The sequence below is a fragment of the Cydia strobilella genome, chromosome 9 (assembly GCF_947568885.1).
Source record: "Cydia strobilella chromosome 9, ilCydStro3.1, whole genome shotgun sequence".
Taxonomy (NCBI): Eukaryota; Metazoa; Arthropoda; class Insecta; order Lepidoptera; family Tortricidae; genus Cydia; species Cydia strobilella.
The window spans coordinates 6,196,606-6,216,210 of record NC_086049.1 but is presented as its reverse complement, the minus strand read 5'-3'; the positions used below and the strand labels follow the sequence as shown (position 1 = coordinate 6,216,210).

General features: G+C 38.7%; 5 protein-coding genes across 5 annotated transcripts; 3 read left to right on the top strand and 2 right to left on the bottom strand.

The window, feature by feature from the left end:
- Positions 1-205: 205 nt before the first annotated feature.
- Positions 206-1,410, bottom strand: LOC134744185 (26S proteasome non-ATPase regulatory subunit 4). The gene has a single exon (XM_063677905.1). It carries the CDS (start codon positions 1,318-1,320, stop codon positions 232-234), a length of 1,089 nt encoding a protein of 362 aa, XP_063533975.1. The 5' UTR covers positions 1,321-1,410; the 3' UTR covers positions 206-231.
- Positions 1,411-1,695: 285 nt separating this feature from the next.
- Positions 1,696-4,333, top strand: LOC134743882 (putative ATP synthase subunit f, mitochondrial). The gene is made up of 4 exons (XM_063677513.1): positions 1,696-1,856; positions 1,930-2,028; positions 2,315-2,431; positions 4,166-4,333. Exons 1-4 carry the CDS (start codon positions 1,778-1,780, stop codon positions 4,192-4,194), a joined length of 324 nt encoding a protein of 107 aa, XP_063533583.1. The 5' UTR covers positions 1,696-1,777; the 3' UTR covers positions 4,195-4,333.
- Positions 4,334-4,767: 434 nt separating this feature from the next.
- On the top strand, positions 4,768-6,846 carry LOC134743881 (putative ATP synthase subunit f, mitochondrial). Its single transcript, XM_063677512.1, has 4 exons — positions 4,768-4,891; positions 5,936-6,034; positions 6,373-6,489; positions 6,756-6,846. The coding sequence occupies exons 1-4, from the start codon at positions 4,813-4,815 to the stop codon at positions 6,782-6,784; spliced, it is 324 nt and encodes a 107-aa protein (XP_063533582.1). The 5' UTR covers positions 4,768-4,812; the 3' UTR covers positions 6,785-6,846.
- An 879-nt stretch (positions 6,847-7,725) lies between these two features.
- On the bottom strand, positions 7,726-9,411 carry LOC134744136 (mesencephalic astrocyte-derived neurotrophic factor homolog). The gene is made up of 2 exons (XM_063677832.1): positions 8,784-9,411; positions 7,726-7,884 (listed from the first exon to the last, which is right to left on the bottom strand). Exon 1 carries the CDS (start codon positions 9,323-9,325, stop codon positions 8,798-8,800), a length of 528 nt encoding a protein of 175 aa, XP_063533902.1. The 5' UTR covers positions 9,326-9,411; the 3' UTR covers positions 7,726-7,884; positions 8,784-8,797.
- A 354-nt stretch (positions 9,412-9,765) lies between these two features.
- On the top strand, positions 9,766-19,291 carry LOC134744134 (dynein axonemal assembly factor 5). The gene is made up of 12 exons (XM_063677831.1): positions 9,766-10,488; positions 11,005-11,188; positions 11,788-12,005; positions 12,237-12,394; positions 12,590-12,790; positions 12,939-13,089; positions 13,374-13,538; positions 14,020-14,211; positions 14,647-14,808; positions 16,082-16,270; positions 16,830-17,021; positions 17,508-19,291. Exons 1-12 carry the CDS (start codon positions 9,849-9,851, stop codon positions 17,639-17,641), a joined length of 2,586 nt encoding a protein of 861 aa, XP_063533901.1. The 5' UTR covers positions 9,766-9,848; the 3' UTR covers positions 17,642-19,291.
- The last annotated feature ends 314 nt before the right edge of the window (positions 19,292-19,605 follow it).

The following is a 19,605-nucleotide window of genomic DNA, read 5'->3' as shown; positions in this document are numbered from 1 at the left end:
TTTGGCTTAGTTTTTGCTTTGGTATCTGTTTTAGAAAAACAATCTAAATAAACTTATTGTTTCAGAATTTGACAAAATAGAGGGTCTAAATTGGATCTCCTGGCCACAATAATCAATATTTTTTGATAGAACTTCTGTATTCCATAAATTTATGTTGTAGTTACACAGTGGTGTCTAAAGTTAAAGTTTACAAGCATAATGTATAATTAAAACATTGTAACAAAAAATATTTTATTTAGAACCTGAACTTGAGCCCTTTGTATCTTTATCCTTGTCATCTTTCTCATCCTTGTCTTTCTTGATGGTAGACATGGCATTCCGGATAGCCTCACTCTGTGGATCTACGCCAGGTAGGTTCTCAAGAACACTTTGCAGGAAGGCAGGGTCATTCATGACTTCAGCATATTCCTCAGAAACATCCATGCTCTCTTCAGCTGCAGGGGCATCTTGTTGCATGCTCATCTGCATGGCCAAGGCTATTTGCTCCTCTTCTGACAATTCCATAGCCTCGCGGCCCAAAGACATGGCCAGAGCACGCTCCATGCCACTATCTTGGGTTTCCCCAGCCTTAGGAGCCTCACCTTCAGTGTTAGCCTGCTGGCGCCGGGACTCCTCCTCTTGACGCTGTCTCTGTTCCTCCATAGACACGCGCAAAGCTAGAGCCAATTCCGGATCTTCATTAGGATCAACACCAAATTCGAATGGAGTCAATCCAGAACCTGATGGGCCAGCACCATCTCCACCAATCAGTGGGCTCGAGATTAGGGCTTCAGAGAGAACCACACAATTACCAGCAGGAATGGAAACAAGGTGGCTGCCTCCTGTAGTGTTGTCTTTGCCATTAAGGGTGTTGACAAAAGTTGTTAGCAATGGATTATTCTCAGCATCTTCTCCAAATGACACAACATCACAGGTTACTTTCTCCTTCTTCAGCCTCTTTGCTAGTTTGACGAGCTCCTTCTCGTCGGTGTGGACCGGCGAGCCAACGAACACGACGATGCGCATTTTGTGGTTCTTGCCCTGACGGTGCTTGAGTGCCAAGTGGGCAATTCTGATTCCAGTCAGCAGGTTGATATCACCATTCGGTTGCACACGGTGAAGCTTAGACAGGATGCGGCCAACATCGCTGGTCAGCGTGGCCAGCACTTCGACGTTAGCGAGTGTCAATAATCCTACATTATTCTCAGGATTCGATCTTGTTTTGGAATGACATACCAAATTTACGGCATCTTGTTGAGCCTGGAGGCGTGTTGGTAGGAAGTCTCCATTTCTCATGTAGTCACTGTTATCAACACATATCATAGTACTTTCAAGAACCATCTTCTCAGCTTTTTTCAATTTATATTTAAGAGAGATAGAAAAAGTGGACACAACAATGAAATTTGCTGTATAATCATAGACAACGATTTTTTTTTTAAATAATGTAATGACACGAGTGACATTTAAGATATACTTTAAAACGTGGAAGTATGGCGTTTTATAGTAGGTCAAACCAAATTGTCAGTAAATAAGAAAAAAAAGAAACTATACTCAGCCTTTTCTTTTGGGTGCTAGTACTAGTGTAAGACAAAGATAGTATGATTCTCTCTGTCTATGTTTGAAATGAGACAGTCCTTTGACAAACTATAAACGCATTTTAGGTACATGGGTAATCCCCTTAATAAAGCATAGACAATCGGAACAATCATTTTAAAAAAAATAGTTGTCTATAGTCTACGATTGTCATTTTCGTCGACCAAATTTCTTTCGGAATAATTTGGTCGATTACAAAATAATAATGGGTTTCGGCGACTATCCTAAAGAATATAACCCGGCTGTGCACGGGCCTTACGACCCTGCCCGTTTCTACGGAAAGCGTAAGTGAATTTTCACAAAATTCGTCTGTCCATTTACAACGGTTGATTACATAATTACTTTTCCACTTTTCAGCTGATACTCCGTTCGGCCAGCTGAAACTGAGCGAAATCGGAGCATGGCTGGGTCGCAGGAACAAGACTCCCTCGGCCTTCATGGGTGCTTGCAGCCGAGGTAGCGTATAATATATAGTCGTAGTTTTGTATAGGTTATAGCGCAATGTCATTGAAACCTGTCTAACTACAACCCCTTGAATGAAAGAATGAATGATTTTTTTATTTGCTAGAGACATGGTTATATACAGGTGTTAACATAGTTTACAATAAGTAGAGGTGCGCTCATATCTCGCCAACACTGGCATGCAAACAATATTACTTAATACTAAATTAACTACCTTCAGAGTTGTTCAAGTTAGTTTTGTATAAGAATGTATATGTTAACGTGAATTATGTTGGTTTAGCCTGGTGGAGCTGGCAGCACAAGTACATGCAGCCTAAGAGGATGACCGCCGCGCCATTCTTCCAGCTGGTGGTAGCCAACATGATCTTCTTCTACACTATCAACTACGGAAAGATGAGTAAGTTCTTTCATTTATTTGTAGTAGAAATGGTGATAAAGGTATTAATGCAATTTATGTTACCATTTTATCCCAAATTAAACCTGAAAGAAACAAATCCCTATTTAAAAAATACACAAGGTGTAAAAGCTCAAGTGTTCAGTTTTCCTGCTGTAACATTGATCTTCCATCCTTATATCTACCTACTGTGGTGGTAGTAATGCTTTTATTGCTTAATAATTTTGAAAAGTTGTGTGATTAATGAAACATTTTTTTTAAACTACTGATAATTAAAAACCAAGTTTTTTTGGGATTTACTTCAGCCTAAATAGTTTTTTTGATCATTTCTTTACAACATATTTTATCACACAATTTTGAACACCATCATAACTTACAATAGTATTTTATGCAACTGAGTTACAATGTGAGCCGAAGCCGCAGGCATAGGCGAACATTGGACGAGTAAAGGAATACACCACAAGCGTTTTTTGACCTACTTATACAATGTTGCATACAATACTTATCCTACGAGTCAACAAAAATAATACTTTAAACTAGTAGAATCATACATATAGGTAAACAAACCAAAAGTATACAGCTGAGATACTTGTGGCCCGGCTGGTCATTGACACTTTCTCGTAATTCCTAAGGCCAGGTACTTGCTCTGCTAAATAAAATTTTTAGACAGTTATTTTCTCAATTTTGGCCTAGCCTATGGAGACTAACAAGCAACGCTAAGCGGTCTTCATAGTCTATGACTGTTACTATATTACAGGTGGCACATGTGTATTGTGTGTCTGACCAAAGATAGATATAACTCCGTAATAGATGGATACAGTCTAAGGAAAAAACGTGCCTCGAAAATCACGAAAATTTGATTCTCGATCAGATGGCGCCACTAGTTTTGGCCTACACTCGTATAGAGGGCGTTGACTGTTTCTTTTGTTATTTATAATTTTAACGCATACCAGTGAAAGAACATGGGTCAAAATCATATAAAAATAATTAATGCAAATAAAAAAATCATTTATCCATATTTAAATACATTTTATCGTATTTTTATAAATCTTCATTTTTAGTTTTAAAGTGTGTCGACAGATGGCAGTGAATTTACTGGGGTTACAAAATTTACTATGACAGTACCGCTCTAGTATAAATTACTCTATGGTCTGACTTATGTAGCAATTGTTTCTATTATACAACCTAATGAATATTCTGTAAGTTGGCAGCAATGCGCTTAGTTTGAAACTGTATTAATTTTGATTTTGTTTGGTTGGTAGCCATTAATCACAGTCATGTTTTAGCGATTTTAAAGCCCAAGACTTGTGACAGCACTTAGTGCTGTTATGAGGAATAAACAGACTTTTCTTTAAACCTTTTATGTATGTTCTTATATTGGTGTTCATGAATGTATAAATGACAGATAACATTAGAGAAGTAGGAAAAAATACATACGCCACTGGAGGGTTTGGTCACTTTTTCTTTAGGATATACAATATGACAGACAGACAAATTATAAAATATTTAATAAAATAATTTGATTTGTTCTCTAGTTGGGTCATTGTTCTGAATCACTTTAATAGACATATTTTTTGTAAAAGACTTAGTCATAACCAGAAATGTCATCTAAGTTTAAAGAAAACTTGTAAAAATATATTCATATCACCACACATGCAGTTGCAACACTCAAAAGGTTTAAATTTATTTTAGTGTGATTAAAGTAATTTTTTCTAAGCTAATATTTGTCTATTTCAGAGCACCACAGGAACTACAAGTACCACTAAAGATTGTCATCGGAACAGGCCATCAGCAGATAGTAATACTGTATTTATGTTTATGTATGGGTAACATCTGCTAAAATTATGATTGTATTGTAAGGGAAAGTGAATTCTACAGTTACTGCAATAAAGTTATTAGAGTGAACATGATTTTTAGTTTTTTATTTATTTCCTGAAGGGTGTGTGTAGGGCTACCCTGATTATTTTATTGTAGAGTACATAAGAAATAGCATTAGCTACACTGGAAGAGTGCTATAAATGTTACATTAGTAACATTACTCACTGTCCAACTGTACTTAACAAAATTGAACTAAATTCCTCGTGAACACTGCTGCACTGCAACCTTTTCAATATTTCTATAATCGCAAAAAAAGTATTATGCTGCCTTTTTTTGGTACCTAAATTGGTTGGTCAGACTTGGTGGTGGCTATGTGCTTGGCAGTGGAGGATTTTTTTTGAAGCGGCTGCACTCGGCGATTGTCACATGTCTGGCGGCACCCTTAATGTTAGTCAAACTTTTTGGAATTTAATTACTTAATCGAGAAAAAATTATAACGTCTATAAGTAGTCTCATTGTTTGTCATTTCCGACATTTGGAGAAATTTTGGCAATCTCAAAATTATAATGGGTTTAGGAGACTATCCTAAAGAGTACGATCCTAAGACGCATGGGCCTTACGACCCTGCAAAATATTATGGGAAACGTAAGTATTTACCCTACCGTCTCTACCGATCTCTTTAGCCACAAGAAAGCAACTTAGATATTTTATTAACTTACGCCTAGCTTTGAGGGACGCAACTATCTCGTAAAAAGGATCATTATCATTACGTATACACCTTATAACACATAAGATTTCGTTTTAGGTATAAGGTGTATTTAGGTACGTAACTCCACTCCTAAATCACCCACTAATGACAGGTACCGTAAAATGGTCCTACTTTGCTCCCTGGTGGTGCTGGTGGGTAACTATGCTCCAATTGAAAAAAAAGGACAACGTCTAATATATTCAAACATAATAATACATATGAGTATACAAATAATAATATAGAACATATTCTATATTATTATTTGTATACTCAGATAAACGAAATTGTATATATATATTTGGAATTGCTACGTTAGTCATAAAATTAATTTCTCTTTTTTGGCGGGACCTATTAATTTGGCGCACAATGGGGTAACTTTGCACCCCTAAGTAAACTATAGGTAGGAGCAAAAATACAATACCCCAAACAATGGGTATCTTGTGCTCTTTATTCAGAGTTCATAGCTTCATTTTATATAAAACAACATTTCATAAAGTTGCATGATTTACCGATACAATATGTTACATAAGATGTTCTTCTTAATATTCAATTCGTCTGAATATTTAATAATGAACACTGGTTTAAAAAATTATTCAAAATTTCCTTAAAGTGGAGCAAAGTAGGAACATTTTACAGGTAATAATTCAGAAGTAATTTTATTGATATAATTCGGAAACATCTATCAGACGTTCGGGGGTGATGGGGAGCTACCCGACCCGAATACCTAGTATTACCTAAGGTGCGAGAAATTAAATACCATCTGCACATTCATCATCATACCAATATCACATAGGTATTCCTTGAGAGCTATAAAAAACCCACAGACTACGGATAGCTGCCAGCCGCCCGTAAACTTCGCGGGGACTGAACATAGTAGCAAAATGGGGCTAAAATTATAACTCTCACCCATGTCGTCTTGTGCATGTGTATTTTTTTTTCAGCTGATACTCCATTCGGCGAGGTGAAACTGATGGAACTCCCAGCGTGGTTTGCTCGAAGGTCCAAATCTCCTTCCGCCTTTATGGGCCTTTTTAGCAGGGGTAAGTACCTAATATTTATCTAAGAATAATTTATAAGTTTCGAACTGGGTTCGGCATCGGCAAACTTTTAGGAAGAAAGGCCAACCGCAGTAGAAATCGACACTTAGGATTTTCAAAGAGCCATTCATATTTTCACACTCCACACATGACAAAAAGACACAAATATGTAAAAATAACACTAGTTCCTAATTTTGACGAGCCATGGTTTTTCTTCTTCAATATTTTACGGTAGGTTCCTTACTTAGTGTTTTACTCTATCCAATTCTGAATAATTTAGGACTTAGGTGTTAAGAGTTCAAAATTTCTCGACAGTAGCGCCTTTCCTCACTTTCCCGCAGCTTGGTGGAGATGGCAGCACAAGTACATGCAGCCTCGGAAAGTGGGCGCCGCCCCCTTCTTCCAGATACTCGTCGGTAACATGGTGTTCTTCTACGCGATTAACTATGGAAGGATCAGTAAGTGTCCTAAATTTTTCTTGTAGTCGCCCTGCCTTTGATTGCCGTCCAAAACTCTCTACCGCTCTTGCATATTCGAACGATAAAGAGGTAGATACCGAAATTTCGATTTTGGATTTTAGCTAGCAAGGATTAGGCCCATTACTCAAGAGACTAATCCACAAGTGCCTAAGAATGCATCCCCGGGCTGTTTAACCATTTGACCCAATAACGGCACCCCCTTGAAAGTTGCTAAATTTAAAATTTTGAATTGTTTTTCATTTCAGGTCACCACAAGAATTACAAGTACCACTAGGTAAAACATTAGGTATGCAATAACACCATTTTAACTGAATGTGTGATTCTACTAAATAATGGGGAAAACTGAAGATAATATTATGATTGTTATTTTATCCAGATTGTAATTTAAAAAAACGTTGTGTTACCTATGTAATTGTTGTATGGTCCAATAAATCTTTCATTTTTTATTATATAGTTTAGTCACTGCATATTCCCTATAACGAACTATCCTTTTCAAATCCAATTCATATCAAATGTCAATATGGAGGCAAAACTTTAAAATTTGACCTAGTTAAATAGTTACATAACTGAAAATATGGATTGCACTTTGGCCTGAAGCCAACAGCCTGGGCATCCCTTTGTTTGTAAGTCAGTAATATATAAGCATCATTATACAAAACATCACATAAGCTGAAAATTGGAAACTGCTCATTGATGTTTGTATGCTATGCTGATAGTGTCTCTATTGAGAATGAGTAGGTATTATACAATACACATGTTTGAGAATAATTACCTAACTGATTGTACAAGTCTGGGGCCAGCTTTGGATAAACTTATTCATGAATATTTTTATATATATTTTACACTTTCCTACCATTATCCGTATCACTAGACCCTGTCTAGTATAGTATACCAAGTCTGAACACAGAGTGCTTACCTCAAGTAGTATTTTTTATACCAGGCAAAGTTGCAGTTCCCTCACCTTTTAACCGCTGTAGACTGATATATAAGACATACAAAATCAGGCTCATTTCGCCATGGTCTGATAAATAAGACAGAACTTTGTGTAACCGCCGGCGACACGAGACGAGCATGCTCGATGAAAATTTCTAAGGCGGTTAAAAGGTTTATTTGCAATAAGCACCTTATGCCATTGAGTGAGTTGAAAATGTTACAGTCAGTTCAACCAAAGCTTTACAAAATTATTACTTAGTAATAATTAATAAAACCACAGCGTTCATAAAAATATTTACTTAATAATTACAATAATTTACTTCAATGTGTGCACAAACATTCCCACAACATTCACAGTCCTTAAATGCAGTATTGATGTTCTATTCAGGCTAGACCACGGAGCCTAGTTGTTGATGTTGATATCACATTTCATTTATTATTCTGGAACAAAAGAAAATACATTATTAATCTTTGGAATTTAATGAATTTCATATGCCGCTTGTCAAATTAGATCATTGAAAAAGTGAACTTGACATTAAAACAATAGATTTAAATTCCGCACCAACCGTGTCTAAGCATACAAGGGGTTAAGTATTGTATCTTATGTGTAGTAGACTAATAGACCACAGTAAGTATGGGCATATGGGCCGTATGCTTGTTTGCCACTGACGTGGTATTAAAAAAAAGTAAGTAAGACAGCTTGTGACCATATTTAGAGGCATTGTGTCATTGTCATCAATGATGAGTGAGTGTAAAATGAGTCACTTTCTCTATCCTCGCATATATCATTTTTGTGTTATTTACAACTATTTATACATATATTTAGAATTTATATCTGTCATAATCATCCCAATTTGGGTTGCAATTGACTTGGATTTAACAAGTAATTAAATAATTGATGCATTTTTGAAGCCTTGGCACTGAATAGATAGAAAAATGCAACTAAAATCATGAAAAACATTTGTTGATTTCAAATAGATAATGTTAACACAATTCATGATGTATCTAATCGATGCTAAGTTTTTGCCAAATGTTGAGGCTGGATATTATTCAATTATTGGGACTAAAAGCTTGTTCCAGATTATATAATGATGCATTATGGGGATTTCTATGATGAAAACCCCATATGAGTAGACAATGTGCAATCAATTTTAAAATGTATACATTAAAATCAACTTGCTACATCTTTTGAGACACTTTCAAAATGTTTTCGTGTCATTTATAAAGCCTAACTGGAAGACAAATCACTAAACTAATTACATTTTATTGTCAGAACTTTAACTCTCAATGCATGACTAACTAGAAAGTACTTATTTAGGTTAGTGAAAGCAAATGCTTACCTATTATTGAACTATTACAAGTCAGATCGACCACTATTCATATATTTAGGCTTGAGCTCTTCTATTCTCTTAATGAAGTCCGTCTTCTCGATGCAGCCGTCGCACACCTCGTCCCAGTCGTTGAGGATCTTCTTCAGGTCTCTGACTTTCAATTTCTTTAAATCAACATTGTTTAAGTCAATCTGCTTATCGAATCGCAGATCACAGATCTGGGCGTCCTTTTTCCTTAACTTTTCACAGATTTTATCAGCGGGCATTGACCAACTGAGCGGCTTCGAGAGCTCACCCAAGATACCAGTTGCGGACTCTTCTAGGCCACCTAAATAGTAGCAAAACCTGTTCTCCTTGCTCTTAGAGTTTTTGCAGAACTTCTTGAACTCGGCCTCTATCAATTTAGGGTCTTTCTTTACGCTGTCTGATAACGTGGCTCCGAATTTCTCGACTGTTTTCACGCACACCTCACATTCGCCTTCTCTTAAAGCGAACGCCCCCTGCAGCACAGCCGCAAGTAATAGTAAATTAAACACACTGAATTTCAACATTATAAATACGTTTCTGTAACAAAATAATTTATACTACTTTTAACTTCAGCACTTTTAGCAGAGAGAGCGTCGAGATCGAAATAAAATGAAAGGAAGGAAGGAATCTCGTCCATTCATGAAAATGAAGACGTTGACAGCTTTACTTGGCGAGCTGTGATTGGCGCACGTTTCACAGTCCAGAACTCCAGATGCAGTCCAGTTATGAAACGTTCCGGCTAATGTCGATATTAATATTTTAAATTGATATCAATAAATTTATTTGAAACCAGTAAATTTCACAGAAATTAAATTCTTTAATATTTTAATCTAGTATTTGCATACATTTGATTCAGTGAGTGCTTTGGCTGCAAAATACTCGGTTTTTAGTTAGTTTGCCTCTTTTTAGAATAGAACCTTTAAAAAATCAAATGTCAAATTTGTGTCGTCATGGAAACCACATTTTGTTTATCAATATTCAAAAAAGTGTGGTCTAGTCGATAAAACGACATTATTTCCAAGCATACAAAAATTGCTAAATACAATAATGACTGAATCTCAGAAAACACAATTTGAGGCGAACCCTCGTGCGTTCCTTGAGCAGCACATCACCGCTTTACAAAGCGAGTCGAAGATTACCCGAAAACAGGCCCTGGTTAAGATCAACGAAGAGATATTTGAGAACCCGGAGCACAAAGATTGCGACTTAACTGTCGTTTTCCCAGACGTCTATGCTTACGTCTTGAAGAGTATCGCTGATTCTTCCGAGGCTTGTCGAGAGATTGCAGCAGCAATAATCTCCAACTTCATCGGCCGGTTACCGCTAAACGATTATTATTTAACGTATATTTTACCAGTTCTAGTCCGTCGGATTGGTTGTCCAGAGATTGTAGAAGAATCTGAAGAGATTCGTTTAATTTTAGTACAGCTAGTTCACCAGATAATTATGAAATACAATGTGACACATCTCCTTAGTCCATTCATCAATGATTTCACAAGCATCCTCGCGAAGACCAGCACGGACCCGTTTCCGAAGGTAAAGCTGGAGGCCTGCGAGTGCATCATTCTGCTGTCGAGGACCCTGGCTCGGGACTTCCATTTCCAGAGTGAGAGCTATGTGAAACCAGTCCTGTCTAACTTTGCTCATCAACATTATAAGGTTCGGGTGGCGTCAGTTAGAGCTATTGGTAAGTTTTACGATAAATTAGTAGTTTAAACAGAAGTTATAAGTAATAAAGGTAAAAGTATTAAATATATAAAGATAAATGCCTAATATGCTCCCTTGCCTTATACCTATAATTACTTAGGCATTGCTTATGCACAATGGACAATGGCTTAAGCTTAAGCTTCCCAAACTGTGCGCCACGCCAGTAGAGAGGGGTGCCGTGAGGCAATCCAACACCATAAAAATAGATAGGTTACATGGTGAGGACAACCTATTACCTATCTATTTCGAATAGAAGAGAAGAGAATCAAGGTTAGGGCACCGCCACCGAAATTTTAAACTTGCAAGTGCACCGTGGATTGGAAAAGATTGAGAACCCCTGGCCTAAGCTATTCAATGTTAGAACTGTTAATTTTCCACATTGTTGTTATAGTCAACCTACTCATTGAATATTATGAATATTTACTACAGCTAGTTTGGGGCTAAATATGGTCATGGTGTGCTACTCGTGTACACACGCTCTCCCTTTTTTTTCTAGGAGCAATAGTAATAGCCGGAAACGCTAAGTGTTTTGAGCTGTCCATCACTCCAATGGCTGAAAAGCTGTTTGACGAGAATAGCCAAGTCCGGCTGGCGGTCACGGAGGAGGTTGGCAACTGGATGCTGAACTACCGAGACCGTTACTCGTTCTGGCATCGCATGATTCCTCTGCTGTTGACCAGGCAAGTTTACATTGTCCTCAGATGATTAAAGTGTAACTTAAAAAGTAATTACAAGAAAGCGTGTCTATTTTAAATTTATTTGTTTATCATTAGTTAAAATTCCTACGATTAAATTTGTAGGAGGTAATAACAATTTATTTATTCCATTGGTGACACATGAAAAACTTCTCAGACTAAAATGGTTTGTTATGTGGTTTTATTAATTTAATTAAGATTTAGTTTAAGAATGTTACACATAGTTGCTGAGTAGATAGATAGATACGTCCGTATTCTTGGTTTTCATTGTAAATGTAAAATTATTATAGAAATAAGTAACCAATTTGTACCCAAGGTTATCTATTGCGGTTCATCGCGGAAACGCAGCGAGCGTGTTGGGAACTTTTGCGCCTGGAATGACCCGGGGTGGGTTATTTGATTAGTTGTTATTGTGCTTTTATGTTGACTGTTTTTTTGTTTTGTAATTTAATCATATAACGAATTGCTGTCATCCTGAAAGATAATAAACTAATAAAGTATATTTCACTTTTAATTTGTACCCTCTCACTTATTATTAAGTCCCAATTAAAATTATATGAACTTATTAGTAACAAATTTTTCAGCATGAGTGATGTAATAGAAAACATCAGAGAAACAGCCGCAAAGCTCTGGACGGACATCGGCCTTCAATACATGGAAGAAAATGAGGAGGACCTCAAGAAAAGAACGGACTTCCTCAAGGACGTGCCGTCACATTACCCCGACGTGAAGAGACCCAATCTGGGCTGCAGGCAGCTGGTGCAGAGCAATATTGGGAAGATTGTGCCGGCTATTGGAAGAGGTAACAATAAGACATAATCATACAATAAAAATATTATAAACAAATCATTGCAATAAGGGCCAATTTTTTTGACGTTTTTATTTTAATTTCGATTAAGTTTCGATAATATTTAAATAAAGTTAGAGAGGGTTATAGGTGGCATAATATTGGCAAAATATTATTTAGTTATGATTCCTTAACACGATAAGAAGAAGCAGTTATTCCCTATTTTATACATCATGATTGTTCTAGAAATGGAAGGCTGGCAGGCAGACGCCCGTCTCCGCGTAGCTCAGCTACTGTGCTGGCTTGTACTATGCGCGGAAGAAGGTTCCACACAACACGCCAACACCATTGTGCGAACCCTACACCGTGGGGCTAGTGACGATGATGACCGAGTTATTCTAGAGGTGATCTTATTTTTTATAGAAATAGAGGTGATACTAGCATGGCGAGAAAATTCCAGAGAGCACGCCAACACCGCTTGCAAATGTGGTTGCTACGCCGTGGTGCACTTGACGTCTGGTAGCGGAATTATTCCTTCACAATTAAATATAAAAAATTGAGTTTACCAATTAAAACCTGAGGTCTTATTCCCTGTCCAGGTGAAACGCGCCGCGGAGCTATTCGGCTACTTCATTAGTCCAGACACGTGGTGGCCACTGCTGGAGGCCGAGATGGACTCGTGGGGGGCTCTCATCGTCCTCGCGAATATCATTAAAGGCTCCAAAGCGGATCTGGTGCTGCCCAAGTTGAAGGACATATTCAAGGAGCTGGCTGATCCAGACAGGTGTAGGGTTAGAAAGGTAAGGGGCCTCAAGATCAACCAACAAGCAACAAGGATTATTATCCAATATAGACAATTTATTAGCCCGGACACTGGTGTCCCTATGGTATCTGGTACCATCAGATATATATAGGGTCTGTACGACTAGTACTTAAACAAATTTGCAGGAAAAATACCAAAGAGGCCTCCTCTACGTGTCGGAAGCGGTGCTGGATCTTTGCGGCGAGGGATGCCAACGAGTAGCAGAAGAGTTGTTCACCATCAACTTCACCGTCTACGCCATGCCTGCGGATGATAAGGCCCAGTTCATGGCTCTATGTGAGTGCCTCTGATATAACTGGAGTTTAATACATGAATTAAATTTAGTTTTTACGCCTATAACATAGCCCGTTTGCAAATAGTCACTTCTAAAAACTACTCCGTTGTTATCTAACGTGCCAATCTGCCAATTCAACGAGTAACTATTATGTCACATGGGTCATTTTCCGAGTTGGTGTGTTGGTGGATTTCTCAAGAAGTTTCTAAGTTTTTGACTACGCTCAATAATCAAACCCCTCACTTTACTCCGATATAACATTTCTATCGCACGTATTCCGTTCCAGCAAACCTGGACAAGCTCCGTTTTGTAGAGAATTGCGGGCGTACCCTCACCACGCTATACGAGAAGCATATTCGGCACATCCTGGCCGCCATCACCTCGGAGGCCCTGACTTGGACGCTGCTGACGCCAGACAGGTGTCTTCTGGAATGCGTGCTGATGAATACTGGTACGTATTACAGCAAACCTGGAAAAGCTCCGTTTTGTAGAGAATTGCGGGCGTACCCTCACCACGCTGTACGAGAAGCATATTCGGCATATCCTGGCCGCTATCACATCGGACGCCCTGACTTGGGTGTTGATGGTGCCAGATAGATTTCAAAGGCGTGCTGATGAATACTGACAAGTTTTCTACACTGAAAAGTTTGAAACATAGGCTATCTAAGATAAATAACTTACTGGACACGCAGACTAAAAGTTTTTGATGACAAGGTAAGGAATTCACCTTACTTATGGTCCTCCGCAGACTTAACTGAATCAGATCAGACCTGAATGTCTAAGGTTATGAATAATTTCAGATCTAAGCAATTGTTCAGAATAGTGAACTCTACATATGTTCAAAGTGGCCACTATTACAATAGTGCCAAGTATAGTGTAGTTTATCCTGCAATTGCTGTTCTTATAGTGCCTTTTTGCTGTTCACTTCTCAGGTTCAGCCATGTCGTCTAACCTGCACCTCATAGCCCCCCTCTTGAAGGAATGCCTCGCGACCCCCAAAGTGGATCCCGAGGTCAAGCTGAAGATGTTCACCTCTCTCTCCACCGCGCTGTTGCGGCGGCAGGACAACTTTAACAAGTGCAGCGGCGACATACTAGAGGCTTTCTTGAAAATTATCATTGAAGGTACCACCAGTCAGCCGTAAAAGTGCATGGCGAATTTATCAATGAATTTATTTATAATTTCTCCGTGCAATTTCGCATCTCACTGTACATTATAATATGAAATCTTATTGAGCATTTGGCTCATACACTTACACCTAGGCTAGTTCCTCTATATCTAGTCTTGTGAAGGACAATTAGGCCAATATGTAGAGTATAGAAATCGCGCGTAAATAAATCAAATCCGAATATAATTCAAGTCAATATGATATGCCTTACAACATTTTGTAATCATAAGCTTCGTTTATTTTTTTTTATTTTTTTTATTAGCCTTTTTTAGTGTCTCACTGCTGTGCATCGGGCAAAGGCCTCTCGTTTCCACCACTCGACCCTGCGTTGTATATTCCCACTAATTCTGGTAGAATGTAATTGTTCATTTTATTTTATAATTCTTCACAGAGGTGATATTGGTTAATTTGGTATGGGAACCAGGCCGCACTGCTGAAGCAATTCGCACGGCAGCCATAGCATGTCTGTGTTCAGCATTACAAGAGAACCCTCGTAACGAGCTTGAGACGGAGAGCGGGGCTGACGGAGACAAGCAGGACAAAGACAAGGCAAGTTGAACTCTATTGTTACGGAAATAAAACTCAATTTGATATGATAGACACTATCCGCACGGCCGCCATAGCGTGCTTGTGTTCAGCATTACAAGAGAACCCTCACTACGAGCTGGAGACAGACAGCGGGGCTGACGGAGACAAGCAGGACACGGACAAGGCAAGTTGAACTGTATTGTAATGTGAATAAATGTCAATTTAGTGTAGCATCACAAAAGATCTTTCGTGATGTGGATGTCAATAGAAATCCGAAAGATAATGTGCTATGCGTTAAGAAGTAAAAGCATGATTCGTGAGTTCCAGACTCAGCTGTCATAGGTCTACATAATTCGGTTTGTTAGGCACCAATGCTTCTGCAAATGGCGAGTACATCACTCACCTTCGGTTTGCCGATGATATCGTAGTCATGGCTGAGACCATGGAGGACCTCAGTGCGATGCTCGCTGATCTCAGCAGAGTATCTGAACGAGTTGGTCTGAAAATGAACATGGACAAGACGAAGATCATGTCTAACGTCCATGTTGTGCCAACTCCCGTATTAATCGGAGGCTCTGCGGTCGAAGTTGTTGACGATTATGTATACCTAGGACAAACAGTCCAGTTAGGTAGGTCCAACTTCGAGAAAGAGGTCACTCGTCGAATCCGACTCGGTTGGGCAGCGTTCGGGAAGCTCCACAGTATCTTTTCGTCCAAATTGCCGCAGTGTCTTAAGTCAAAAGTCTTTGACCAGTGTGTGTTGCCAGTGATGACATACGGATCTGAGACGTGGGCGCTAACGATGGGCCTCATAAGAAGGCTCAAGGTCACGCAAAGGGCAATGGAGAGAGCTATGCTCGGGGTTTCTCTGCGTGATAGAGTCAGAAATGATGATATCCGCAGTAGAACTAGGGTCACCGATATAGCTCGCAGAATTGCAAACCTTAAGTGGCAGTGGGCGGGGCACATTGCTCGCAGAACTGATGGCCGGTGGGGCCGGAAGGTTCTGGAGTGGCGTCCGCGTACCGGAAGACGAACTGCCGGTAGGCCTCCAACGAGATGGAGCGACGACCTGGTGAAGGTCGCGGGAATTCGGTGGTTGCGAGCGGCACAGGATCGGTCGGAGTGGCGAGCCTTGGGGGAGGCCTATGTCCAGCAGTGGACGTCTATCGGCTGACATGATGATGATGATGATGAATGCTTCTGCGCAAAGCACTTTTAAGTACCTACCTATAGGTAATTAAATTATAATCTAAGTCTGACAGTGACTTTAATTAAACTATTAACTTTCCAGGAAGTAAATCTATTCCCAACAAAAGAGTCCCTGGAGCCATTCTTAGAGCAAATAGTCCCGTTGCTGAACAGTTTACTGGATGACAACTCGGCACTGACTAGACAACATACTCTTCGGGCGATTTGCTGTCTAGCTACATTGGCAACTCGGCGAGGTTGCTTCGCTGCTGAAATATTACACAAGTTGTACTTTGGTAAGTTCAATCGTGTTTACAAATCGGTTTAGAGCTGGCGTTGAAAGACGCCAAACAAAATTTCTTGTCCAACTCTTGTACAGTCGCCATCAGACATATCGGAGCGGCCAAGGTGGTCACCAATATCTGAACACGCCTCTATTGTCAAGGCGTTAGAGTGCGTGTTCAGATATTTTTGAGCACCTCGGCCGCTCCGACATATCTGATGGCGACTGTACACACAATCTATTTCTTGTTTCGTAGGTATTCAGGTTGTATGACTGTGTTTTGTTTGCGATAACCAGCAAAACGATGCAACAAGAAGTTTGGGCAAATACGGACGGAAAATCTTATACCTTTAAACGAGCAATTTATATATTTCAGGGATCTCGGAAACGGCTCAACGATTTCGATGAAATTTGCTGTATGGGGGGTTTCGGGGGCTATCGATCTAGCTAGGTTTATCTCTGGGAAAACGTGCATTTTTTTAGTTTTTATACATTTTTCCGAGCTAAGTTCGGTCTCCCAGATATTACTAATAAAAAGGTTTTATTAAAATTTTATGTTTTCATGTTGACAGGAGTGTTGAAACGTCTCGACGACAGCAACGACAAAGTCCGTTCCTTCGCCGTCCAAACCCTCACCACGTTGTTCAAAAACCGCCCTCTCCCGTACGACACCATACTCTACAACGCACACATCGATGCTACGTACAGCGCCATGCTTATACACCTTGACGACACCTCCGAGGAGTTTCGCAAGGAGATGCTAGGTAACACTTTAATGCTTGTTTTATAAGGTTTATTTTAGGACGTATAACATAATACTGCACAACGCAAATGTAAGTGCGCTATATGCACTGTACAGTCAAGGGCATAATATTATTTCTATACATTCCCATATTTTCGTGTTCACATATTTTTGAGCCATTTGTCTGGATCGATATTTTTGCCTTCGACTGTACAGCGCCATACTTTGATTTTGAATAAGTAGTTGGATGACTCCTTATGAGGAGTTCGGCAAGGAGATGGGAGGTGAGGAAATTTGGAACTTGTGGTCTAGTGATTAAGGTTCATTTTAGAACACTCTGTGACGGCTGTGTCTCCCTTATCCATCCACCCAAAAAAACACCAAGTACCTATAGTTAAAGTAACCGCTAAAGTATCCTTTGAACTACACTTTAGAATTTTCGCACATTTAAGAACAAGAAATTAATGTTAAAGTTTCATTTTACATTGTACATATTTTTGTTTTTCAGATGCCTTGATGACGCTAAGTACCATTGACGCGGCGCTTCTCATGAAAAAAGTGAAAGCAAATATTCAGCTGTACAGAAATAAAGCGGCCTATGAACGGCTGTCTAGCCATATTGAGAAGATATTGAAGTCTTAGCTTAATTTATATTTTTATTTTTATCGTAAAAGTCAATTTCCATGTAGGCCCCACCGACTAGATGGTTCGACAAGCTAAGAAGGCCACCTCAGGCAAACTCCATCAAGCGGTGAGGGATAAGGGAAATCGAGACAGATGGAGACAGACAGAGACAAATCACAGGAGCTGCAAAACCAAGTGGTCACAATCCTCAGTAATGAGGGACCGACAAATAAGTAGAAGAGTAGGGTTGACCTTACAATAATTTGGGACCTACGCAAATGGTCCTATTTATATGGAGACTTAGGGTGTGGCATCCGTGGGAATGTCCAGATCCCTCAAGAGTGTTGGGCAAAATGAGGAAAATCAATTTTCGTCATGGCTGATCAATGATCATACAAATATTGTAATAGTAAAGTGGCCTTAGTTCATGCAAAGAGGATATAATAAGATAGAGCGGTACTGTCATAGTAAATTTTGTAACTACTGTAAATTCACTGCCATCTATCGACATACTTTAAAACTAAAAATGAAGATTTATAAAAATACGTTAAAATGTGTTTAAATATGGATAAATGATTTTTTTATTTGCATTAATTATTTTTATATGATTTTGACCCATGTTCTTTAACGGATATGCGTTAAAATTATAAATAACAAACGAAACCGTCAACGCCATCCATACGGGAGTAGGCCAAAGCTAGTGGCGCTATCTGATCGAGAATCAAATTTTCGTGATTTTTGAGGCACGTTTATTCCTTAGACTGTATCCATCTATTACGGAGTTATATCTATCTTTGGTTCATGGCTTAATTTATAGTTTGTCAAAGGACTGTCTCATTTCAAACATAGACAGAGAGAATCATACTATCTTTATCTTACACTAGTACTAGCACCCAAAAGAAAAGGATGAGTATAGTATTTTTTGTTATTATTTACTGACAATTTGGCTTGACCAAATATAGCTAACGACATTAAGAAGGTGTTGCAAAAGGCTACATGTAGAGGCAGTTAGCATGAATGACTGATATCAGGTACAGCGAGCTGCAAAAGTGCTTAGCCACTATGAACGGGATTCGTTTATAAAGTGGGTATGCACTTATTTAGCTGTCTATCGCTCGAATATGCAAGAGCGATAGAGAGGCAGATAACGAAATTTCGTTTTTCGCGGTAGACCCTAAGCATAAATGGTTTCATTTTTAGCCGTAGCGAGCGCTGTGATCGTATTATTGCATAATGTTTTTTTAAATATTGAACTCTAAAAACGTTTTGGTGGTAACCACTGGGAAAAAAATCCCACCTTTTACCATTGCACCACTTGGTGGTACAATTATATTGATTAGGTATAGGTACCTAATATATTATGCAAACAAAAGTATATACTTATTGGTTTGTAATTGATTGCTGCTGGCATTAGTCAACAGAGCAGTATTCACTCAAAGCATACCATGAAGTCCCTTGTCTGCTTCTTGTTTTTTTAATAGTAATTTTATAATATTATTTACAGTAGGTAGATAGGTACATGAGTTTTTTTCATGCAGATTAAGGATGGTATATGCAGATAGCTAAATTTAGAGTTGTCTAGAGGCAACTTAATTAGTTTAATTGTAAGATCCTTTCTAGATTTTAGTTTATAGTTTAGAAGTGCAATAAATTGGTTTTATCTTGAAAGCAGTTTTATTTGTTCTGAGTAAGGGTGGTATTCCACCAATTTCTTTGTCCAATGTGCATTGCGTCTCACTCTCTCATTAAGTAAAATGTGAGACGCAAATACACATTGGGTTTGGACCAAGATAGAGGACAGATGGGATACCATCCTAAGACAAGACAGGATAATTTTTATCCTGGATACAATCTCCTGAAAATGAGCTTGAAAGTTTTTATCAAGTAGTACAGTCAGCATCAAATAGATAGTGACGGCCAAAGTAGCCAATCGTAACACACCGTTGTTATCATATAAATAAAGATCAAACTTCTATGAAATT